This window comes from Pezoporus flaviventris, unplaced genomic scaffold, assembly GCF_033815535.1.
Source record: "Pezoporus flaviventris isolate CSIRO_AGI_PZ_B2104156 unplaced genomic scaffold, CSIRO_AGI_Pfla_v1 ptg000041l, whole genome shotgun sequence".
Classification (NCBI taxonomy): domain Eukaryota; kingdom Metazoa; phylum Chordata; class Aves; order Psittaciformes; family Psittacidae; genus Pezoporus; species Pezoporus flaviventris.
In genome coordinates, this window is record NW_026892589.1 from 13469615 (window position 1) to 13479994 (window position 10380).

At 42.2% G+C, this 10380-nt stretch overlaps 1 protein-coding gene across 7 annotated transcripts in view; it reads right to left on the reverse strand.

Moving 5' to 3' along the window:
- HECTD4 (HECT domain E3 ubiquitin protein ligase 4) overlaps positions 1-10144 on the reverse strand; it is a 71030-nt gene extending 60886 nt beyond the window's left edge. For 6 of the 7 annotated variants that reach the window (XM_061466419.1, XM_061466418.1, XM_061466416.1 and 3 more), the window contains exon 1: positions 9672-10142. In XM_061466419.1, coding sequence (XP_061322403.1) covers positions 9672-9842 — 171 coding nt within the window. In that variant the 5' untranslated portion in view covers positions 9843-10142. Of the gene's footprint in view, positions 1-9671 lie in introns of all 7 variants that reach the window. The other variant, XM_061466421.1, reaches the window with a different exon arrangement.
- Positions 10145-10380: the final 236 nt, after the last annotated feature.

The window sequence follows — 10380 nt, forward strand, 5'->3', positions numbered from 1 at the left end:
CATTTACCATTAGAGTCATGAAAAGTTCACTTTAAAGTAATTCACATAATAATTACAGTTGAATAGATGTTAGCATTGAGCTTGTTAAAACTAATGAACCTCTTTTAATTATTTTTTCAGACAGATTAAGAATATTAATCCCTAAACCACATATTATACATTTAAAATAACTACCTCATGTTAATTTGAGTGTTCTGTTGTCTCAGAAGTAAGCTTAATTGTTTCCTGTTGTAGATGCAATCACTTTCTAAACCAGTTTGCTTTTGACCTTCTTGAACTAACCTAAATATGTGACAGATCCTCAGCGAAGTGGTAACAGCTGCAGAGATGGAGGAAAAAGAGGATTTGTGCCTTCATCTTGAGAGTTAAATGCTGAAGAAAACATGTCTGTAGTCTTTGGCTATGTTAACAACAGACACCATCAAAGACAAGCTGTGATGCTTGGTTGGCTTTCCCTTTTAGATTGTACTTCCATGGCAGAGGGAGCTGTTCATCATCTTCTCCCCTTCCTTTGAACACAGCAGAACCCTGCAATTCAACCCAAGAAGTTGCACCCACCTAAATTATAAGCACACCGCTATGTTAATTCCCAAGCTCTGTACAGCCTCATGAGGAATTTGAGCCAAATCTGTACCCAGGATGCAGTAACAAGCAGAAGGTTTGAATATTCAAATACATGCAATTTGCTTTGTTTCAGCCCAATTGCAAACACAGCCAAAGACCAAGTTCCACCTGCAACTGGTGACTGTTACTTCAGTGTCCTTCAAGTTACCAGTGCTGTGTGGTGGGTTCTCACCAACAAAGCTGTAACCAAATTGTTAGTGTCAAACATTTGCAGATATGCTGATGAAAAGCCTTTCCCTGAGGAACTTTTATTTTCTCACTGAGCTCACAGTTTATAACTTGCTTTATAAGCATAGTATGGTCTGTCTGGAACTGTCAAGAGTGTTGTGCTTTGGTCTTTCATAAAGGAAACATGCACTAATTTGGGTTAACAGTTTATGAAGCATACTAGATCCAAGAGATTTAGATGACGGCTTCAAAATGGGACTTAGCTTTTTGAAAATAAAGCCATTTACACCATCTAGCTTTCATACACAGCTTATGAAACCAGTGAAAAACTTAACCATTCAATGTCATTTGAAGGTCTAAGTAGGCATTTGCACTTCCAAATAGTAACAGGATATAAGGAGAACAGTGTAAGGTCACCTTCTATACAGGAATCTTCAAAGAATTTTGTTAAAGCGTGTTTTCCTCAAAAGACAATTTACAAACTAAAGGCAAGTACAGAGTTACCTCCAAAAAAGAGCTTCAGGACCAAGATTTCACAGTGACTGGCTGTGACAAACAACTCGGGAGCTTTCAGGGTTCAGACACTTGCTGCACACCAGGGGACCATTCTGGTTAGCAAAACACATGCCTTTCTAACCCAATGCTAAGGACAGAGCTTCACTTGGACTGTGCTATAGATCCGGCTTCCCTTTGGAGAGCCTAAAGACTTCACAAAGGAATCCCAGCCCTTGCCAAGGTTTTCTCAGCACACTGACCACACATTTCTTGTATCTTCAGGCAAAGCTTATTATCTTGAAGCTATCTGAAGTCAAAGCAAGATAAAATACAATGCAAGAAGGAAAAACACCAACATACCACATTTATTCACAAACTGTGAAATAGACAACATGACTACCAGGGTTTCTAAAAGACAGGGTGAAGAAATAGAAAATCTATCCTAAAACAACATGTGCAAAGACTGAATCAGAAAGGGCTTCCCCATCCTTTACCCAGCTGATTCACCCAGCCACCCTGAGCATCTTTTGCCCAAGGCTGCAACCACTAAAGAGGGTTTCCTCAAGCTACCTAAGCAGGAGCATTCAGCCAAATTTCCCTTTTTAAATCCCCCAGCAAAATTTAATCATCATATTCCCCTCCTCCCCCCAAATTAGTTTATTCTCCTGCTATCTAGATCTGACCATTCTCTTTGTTAAAATAAGCACAGATTCACCATTTACACTTGAGTTTGAGCTCTGATTCAGAACCGATTTCCAGCAACCTTTTATTAGTGGTATTTGGGCACCTTGCCTCAATATTTACCTATACAACAGTCAGGGAGATCTCAGCAGCACAGAACCAAAAGCCAGCATACATCACAAGCAGTCACCTGAACCAGTAAATAATCACTTCACAGCACCAATCCGTTTTTACTAACAAGGTTTAAACAGAATCTAAGAAGATGACAAGAATATAGCAACCACATTGCTTTGCCATAAAACAAGCTACCCAAGAATGTACTTACATCTCAAAAGACAATTTCTAACAGAGATAGCAGCTTAACAGAAACACTGTCAGGCTAAAAACACAAAGCATATGCTTAGAGGAAGAATACTAAACAGAATCTGAACATACAGATTATATTCAGAATTAGCAAAAGATAACTAGCCAAGCTACAAAACCAATGTAGATTAACATCCTATGAAAAGGAGGACATGAAAAATAGTTAAGATAGCATAGTCATAAAGACAAATGTAAACAGCATTGAGAAAAAAATATTCATTGTTCATTGGTAGTGTTAAAATAGTTCATTTGGTGCTTTTTATTAATGTTTTCCTTAAGAACAATCCATAATATTATTAAAAAAACCTTTATATTAGAAATGTAGAGCTTTAAAGAATAACTTTAATGAGCAAAGAAAACATGCAATGCCAGCGCACAAAGTGCAATTCTCATGTAAGCAAGCTTTTTCAGTATAAATTCTGCTATAACCAGGACACTAAAATGAGGCGAAGAACTAAAAACAACACCACTTTTAAAGAAGAGCTTTCTCTATATTCGATTTCCTAAGTAGGGTAAACATCACAGTGACACTTTCTGCAAATGAGGAACTTACTCTTCAGTCACATTGCAATAATAGTGGATACACCGGGACTGTGATTGCTGCCTCTTCTCCACTTTGCTTACTTCTGGTTAGCACAGACTACCTTGGAAAACATTTTGGTGCTTAGAGTCTCACACTTCACAGCCTGAGGTGGCATTTAATTAAAAAATGTGTTAGTAAAAAGTTAATTGTCACGACTTTAATTTTGCAGTGTCTGGTCCTTAAATATAATTTCCTTGTTTAATATTTTCAATCCCTTTTAATAAATATCTTAACTAGAAAATGGCTGATGCAAAGTTCAATCACTCAAACTGGTCATTAACATCTTCAACATCAAGAGACACAAAAGGTTATCTCATTTTAAATCATCAGCTATGGGCAGAATGTCATCATCCCTGCTGTACCTAATTTTTTTCCTATTTCATTGTACTACATGACCTTAACCAGATACTTCTTTCCATTAAACAACATTTTTGGCAATACTGCTGCAGAAAGCAGTCACTGGCATCCACTATTATCAGTGTAAAGTGTTTCTCTACTGTTAATAAATACTGGATGTTCTACAATTAAGACACCCTAGTCTACATGAAGAGTTTAGCCTGAGGTTTTATGACGACAGAGTAAATTCAAATGGGAACTGCCACTGAAAGGCAGCTTTCTCCTCTGATTAAAATTCCTGTCCCCTCCTCATTCGCTCCCTGGCTCTCACAGTAGTGCCTGTGGGTTGTCCAGGGGGCTTTTTTAAGCTACATTTTTGGTTTAGATCAGTTCCCTGGCCTGGAACAGGAGGCAGAATGGAAAAGAAAGAAGGAAACACATGGCCACCAACAGACATGAACAAGAAGGTTTTGCAATAGCTCTCCTTGCATCCTACCTTCAACAACAGTCTTGGGCTGAATATGGTGGTTTCACTGATCAGTTTTAATTCTACTACATAGGGGACTGATGAGGAATGAAGCTGTTCACAAAGGTGTATTTTCTCCTAAGTTGCATATTGCAAGTGGAAGCCTTTAAATCTCCAAAATAGCATTTCATTCTTTCTCTACATAATTAAATTAGCTGAACTTCACACGTAAGGATCACAGCCTCCTGAAGGTGGTGGTACATTAACCAGTATCAACTAGATCAGTAATAGCCCCCTGAGTATTAAACATTATTCCTATCTCACAAGAGGATGAAACCATCCAGAAAACCAGAAACAACCTCAAAATCATGGAGTGTCTTTAACAGTGGCATGAAAAAATTTAACCACGTTACTTTCAGTGCCAAGCTACAGCTATAAGGTCATTCGTTCCTCTTGCACCACAAAGCTAACATATAGGGAGCATTACTTGTGTACTTGACTCTTTTGTCTCCAGAAATACAAATAAAATCCTATAAAAAAAAGAGACTGAATTATAAGATTTATAGATTATTCTATGAGAGAAATACCAGAATTGAGTTTTAAAGGTACCATGAAAACTGAAATATACACCAAAACATACACTGCTCTCGTAACAACACTGTACACATACTGCCAGGCTTTCACTTTGTGCGGGATAAAATCCTTTCTGCTTCCAGCAGTTTCTAAAGCCACACAGTAGGACGCTGTCCTACTGCAAACACCGCCTTGGTTTCTTTCAAAACATTTTTCTAAGCCCTCTATAAGGCTTTTTTGTTTGATACACCCAAGTGTCAGTAAAATATATAAATATATGCAAACGTTTTCATCCTGATGCTGTAGATATTGAAGTCTTACAGGTTCTTAGTAGCTGCTGAATACTTTATATTGAGCTTTTGGTGCTGCATTTGAAAACTACAAGTTTCAAGATTGTTCTTGAAACTGATTTTTTCTGCTTCAAGAAACTTTAACCATTTAACTGGTTCAAATGCTGTGTATGGCAGAACAGCTTTGTAACAACTCAGCTAAAAGCATGAGCTATTTTCCCCTTGTGACAGCAAAAGAAATGTAATCACTTGCTCAGAAATAAGCACTAAGAAACCTGCATCTTTTATGGAGTACACGACACCGTAACAAACATCTTTTGTAACTGTATGAATTTACCAAATAACCTTGATATCTGGGATGAATTAGAGAGTACAGATAAGCTGTAAACACACATACAGAATTTGTGTTTAAAAGAAAGTGTTTCTTTATTTGTTCATTAAAGTATTTATTTGGCTCTTATTTAAGTAGTAGATGAAAACGTCTGTGGAAGGTGAAGTAAAACCTTTGTCATTTAAACATCTGAAAGATGAGCACTGACCTGATCAGTCAGTAAGAATTATATTTGGGAAACATATTCGCAAAATCCTCCTTTAGAAGTTTTCTAGTATTTCTCTACTAGGATATGACTTTGGAGTTAGAAAGCCAAGAGGCAGGGTAGTCTGTATTATACAAGTTTAACAAATCCAAACAGGTCATTTTATGACAACTGATGATAACAACAGCAACTCTGCTGGAGATCAAATCACAAAATATCAGTGGTTTCCACATTACCTAATGAAAGTGAGCTTGAAGGAAAAGCCATCAAGATTTCAGAATCTTCTCAAAGGGCAAGTGAGAGACTTCTGGTGATGCCCGACTGTCATCAACTTCTGTGCACCGCAGACATTTGTAAGGTTCTCTTCCTGTGGAGAATTAACTTCAAGAAATAGCTTCATCCGGTGTTACTCTGAAAGCTACGAACACTTTCCAAGAGGAATACTGGGCTAGTTGAAATGGAAGAGGCTGCGAAAGGCAGGACCAGGAAAGGTACAAGGCCAACATAAATGCCTGGATCAGCAGTTCCCAAGCTAGAGGCCGTGACCCCAAGAGGGGTCATCCACTTAGTGAAATGTCAATTGTTTATGCCGGCATTAGGGATTTTTATCTTGACAGAGGTGAAGCTTGTAGATGGAAGTAAGGTCACAACAGCAAGATGTGGGAAGCACTGACCTATATAATTATAGAGAACTGCTCTCTCCTTCAGCAGTCAGGGAAAACAGACAAAGTGTTTCTTCTATTCCATGAGGAAAATGGGTGAAAGCCTCAAGTTCAGCAGATACCTTCAAGTCTAAATTATTTTGCCAGAAAACACACAGGACTGGCACATGCTGTTACAAGAGCACGGGACTTCAGTTGCGCAGGTTTTCCCTCGAGGGCCAGCCCAGACCATACTGGAGGGAAGAGGAAAGAACACCATTTTTTTCAATTTTATCCTATTTTTTACCTTTACATTTGATTATAAATAAGGACTTGTGGTGCAGAACAATGGCCCACAGCGGGCATCGCATACTCTGCCCTACAATAACAGCTTGACAAGACTCAAAACATTAGATGAGGGCAGGCATATACATGATGCAGGCAGCTACTGAGGTAGGAGCTACACTTCCACCTTCATGTTAAAAATGTATCAGAGGAAGAAAAAAAAAGTCAGCTATTCAGAACTTTTCCAGGCTATGCAGAGCAGCAGGAACAGATCTCCAAATTCTCCCTGTTAGGCTGTTATGTAAAAAGTAGAGTGCTTACAAGTTAAGTGGAGTGACACATAAGGTTGTTCTACTTTATACTGTGACTATATACTGAAGATTTGTCTTTCTTCCCACTTGTTTCCTTGTGGAAAAATATAACTGAGCCTATCGCTAGTTAGCTGAATTGAAACTGCATGGTTTAAGGGACCTCCCCTTCAGACATCCCTCCTGCCCCACTCCGAGGAGTGCCTGTCTGTGGAAGATGTTTGTGGGGAGGATTCTGGCAGTGCTGCAGTTTCCACTGTAGCACATTAAAGAACAGCTCATCTTCCATATGGTTGTCCCTCTGGTGCAGCACTGACATCCAGGGCAGAGACCGGACGAAATGTCATGGCAACATCTTCAGGTGTTACTCACCTCAGGTTATCTCCAAGAAGCAGAAGACTTTGCACTTTAAAAGAAGTAATTTCTCTGTGTGAAAGGCTTTAAACTAAAGGTGCAAAGCTTGCATAATTGCTAACCAATCTAGGTTTCTCTTGACTAGAAGATTTTATTGGCAAATCCATACCAGGAGCAGCTTTTATATGTGCATCATTACAAACATCCATCAAATTAAAAAAAAGTGCCCCCTTTCTTTTTGATCACACATATTCTTTGTAAATATACTGACAGACAGTCTAAGTTGCCATACATCACTTACATCATAAAAAATAAGACCAAACCAACCCTCCCCACCACTCTTTAAAGATACTCCTAGAAGTTACCTTCACATGAAAGGGAAGGCTAATACTTTCATAACCTACCATTAAGGAAAAATATACATATATTTATAGATGTGAAAAAATAGAAGTTGTATGGGAGTCAAGATAACAAAATAATAAGTTCTCATAAGCCTCTCCTGTTATAATACAAGTACCATAACACTTTTTTCCTCTGCTTTTCTTTCTATAGACAAAACCTTTGAACAGAAGGACAAAGGAAACACATCCAAATACATGGACATTTTTCAATAAACTCTTTTAAGGGATATTCAAACAAACTAGGCCAGAATATCTGCCTGTCCCCTAGAAAATATTCCATTTCATTGTACCATAATCTTTAATTAAGTACATCATATCAGAAATTCAGTCAGGGTTCTGACCACCACTGATGAAGCACAAGAAGTATATTAGAAAAGTTTACTAATCAAAGCAGCAGCTGCAGCATCTCCTACCCTTGTCCAATAACATATCCCAAGAGACTCCAATGTGGGCCATTTTCAAATATATTTATTACATTGCACATAGGAGTAGAACCAGTGCAAATGAGCTACTCAGTGAATTAGTCGATGGCATGGCCACACTTCAGTAAGATGTATGCACCTATTTCCACAAAATGGCTCCTCAAAGCCATGCCAGTTTACAAAGGAAGCCCTTTATTGAAAATAATAATTTTTTAAAAAGCAGAGAAAAGTTCTGAGCTGAATAATTTACATTTGCACCACTTGAAATGTCACTTTTATAACCCTGCCCCCTTGATACCAACACCTATAAACTATTGTACAGACAGGATCTGAAAAATGTCACTTGCAGTCATCAATTCTTTCAGTGGAAGGGAATAAAATGCTTCAATATTCTGTGGCTTAAGGCTATAGGTCAAAGTAAGCACCACAGCAAAAAGTCTTATTTATTTGAAAGTTTCATGCTGCAAAAATGAACAACAGAAAAAAAATCTCTGGAACTGGAAGAATTACGTGAATCAGTGGCATTTGGTTGCTGAAACACTCATTATACAAGTGTCACAAAGGACAAGCCACTGTAACACTAATTCCATCCCTATCTCCCCCAAAATAATTATAGTTTCACAGACATTCCTACCACTGACAAAAAATTCTCCAGAGGTGAAGTGTTTGTCAAGGTAGGTTGTGTGTCAAGCTTCATGCTGGAACATACTTCTGGCCTAGCTTGCAAGATCTTAAGATTAAGGCTTGGTTTAGATTTTTATTTGGATTTTTGAAGGATATCTTCCTTTATTAGGCTATAACAGAAATAATGCTGTGGGAGCATGTATTTTTCTGATACAGTTATAAGACTATATGTTGCTTCTAGAACTATGCAGAGAATTGCAATATTTTCTTCAATACAAGCTGCACTGAATGCCAGGAATCATTCCACGTTTCCACACAGAGATAAGTCATCCACCTTAAAAGTCTCTTTTCCTGCTCATATGATACTTGCCAACATCCATTTCATGGGAGCAGCTCCTGTTCCCATCCCAATGTCACATCACACCGAAAAGAAAACGCACATTCAGCAGGAAAATATCTTTCCCTAGATAAGGCTGGGGGAAGTTTTTCTAAACACCATAAAGATTCCACGTCATGAGGCGAACAACGATGTTGTCAGAAGTGCAAGGCTGGCTCACGGGCTCTTCATAGCAACACAACAGTGAGCAGCCAAAGCCTCACTAAAGGGTTTTTCGGCATAAATGCTCCTGACCTAACAGCACACAGATAAAGCTCCTGCTGAACCATCCCCTCTCAGCTCACACCACTCAGCTCCTCTGACAAAGACCCTGTGTCATTGCAAGCCACATTGCTGGAGAAGAGGGCGGGGTGAAAGAAGAGAAGGGAGGCACACAGGGAGGAAAAAAAAAATGCAGTCTACAAAATAGATGCAACCTACAATCGGTGACATTCAGTCCTTCACCGGCTTCTCATGAGATAAAGCAGCCGTACCATCTGCCTGCAGCCACAACCACCAGCAGCTTTGAGAAGGTAAAAAAAGCTGGAATGAATCTCAGCAGCCCTCCTGGCTCTCTAATAATGATCCCTGTCAACAGCCTAAATAAAGCACCCACACCCCCCAGTAACCCTCAGTATCTTACTGTAAGGCTGATTAATTACAAACCAGCTGAAAGTAACGGCAAAAAGGTACAAAACCATGAATAGAAATAAGTGGGCCAAAGGCCACACTGGAATACATGACTGTGGGTTCGGGTTCCCTAACCCTGCTGATTCAAAACAAGGAGGTAGTGCCAACACTTCATCCTCCATCTTCACCAGCACCTCACCACCCTCCTGCCCGGCTCCACTTTCACCGTTATTTGAAATAAATTAAGATTGACTTAAAACAGACTGCCTCAATACCACTCGGCCCCACAGCCCAGAGCTTTCACCCTGCACCCGCATCCACCATTCTCCATCCCGGTCCCACCATCCTCCCCTAGTCATCCTCCCTGCGCCCTCCCCCGCCCCACAGCACCATCCTCCTGGCCTCAGGCCCACACTGCCGTCCTCCTCACTCCCCCGAGAGCATCCTCCTCACCGCTGCCTCGACCCTATGCCCCGTCCCTCTCCTCAGCGCGGGGAGCCGCGGGCCCGGCTCACCTCCAGCTCGGTGTCGCCGGGCTCGGCCACCCCAATGATCTCGCTGGGCAGCTCGGCCAGGTCGGTGACCCGGATCAGCCCGTCGTGCAGGAAGATGGTCTCCTCCTTCACCGACAGCCACTGGGCCGAGTCGGTGGCCGCCGCCGCCGAGGCGCCCGCCGGAGACCCCATGGCGCGGACGGCGGGTGGGCTCCGCAGGGCTGAGGCGAGGCGGGTGCCGCTACCCTCCCATGGCGGGGGCAGGGCGGGGGCTGGCGGGTCCCCAGCGGCCTGGGTGCCGGACAGCCGGAGCGCGGTGGGGAGCAGCGAGGAGCGCCGCGTTGCCACCGCGGCACCGGCGGAACGGGGAGCTCCGGGAGCCGCCGTGCCCGCCCGCAGCCACCACGTCCCGCTCCCTCCTCACACACACAGGTGACAGCGCGACGCCATGTTGGGGGCTGAGGCGGGCCCGGCATGCACCGCGCGACGAACAATACACCCTCCCCCCTCCCGGCCCCGCGGGGCTCCGCCTCCCGCCGGGCCCGGCCCTCGGTGCCGCCCCCCGCTGCTCCGCCCCTTGTCCCCTCAGCGCCTCGTCCCGCTCCTTCGCACCTTGGGCGCCCTCCTTCACCTCTCCGGTGCCGCCCTCCTCAGCGCCTTGTCCCGCACCTTGGGCGCTCCCCTCAGCGCCTCACCTCGGCCCCTCTGCCCCACGGAATGGCGGCTCCCC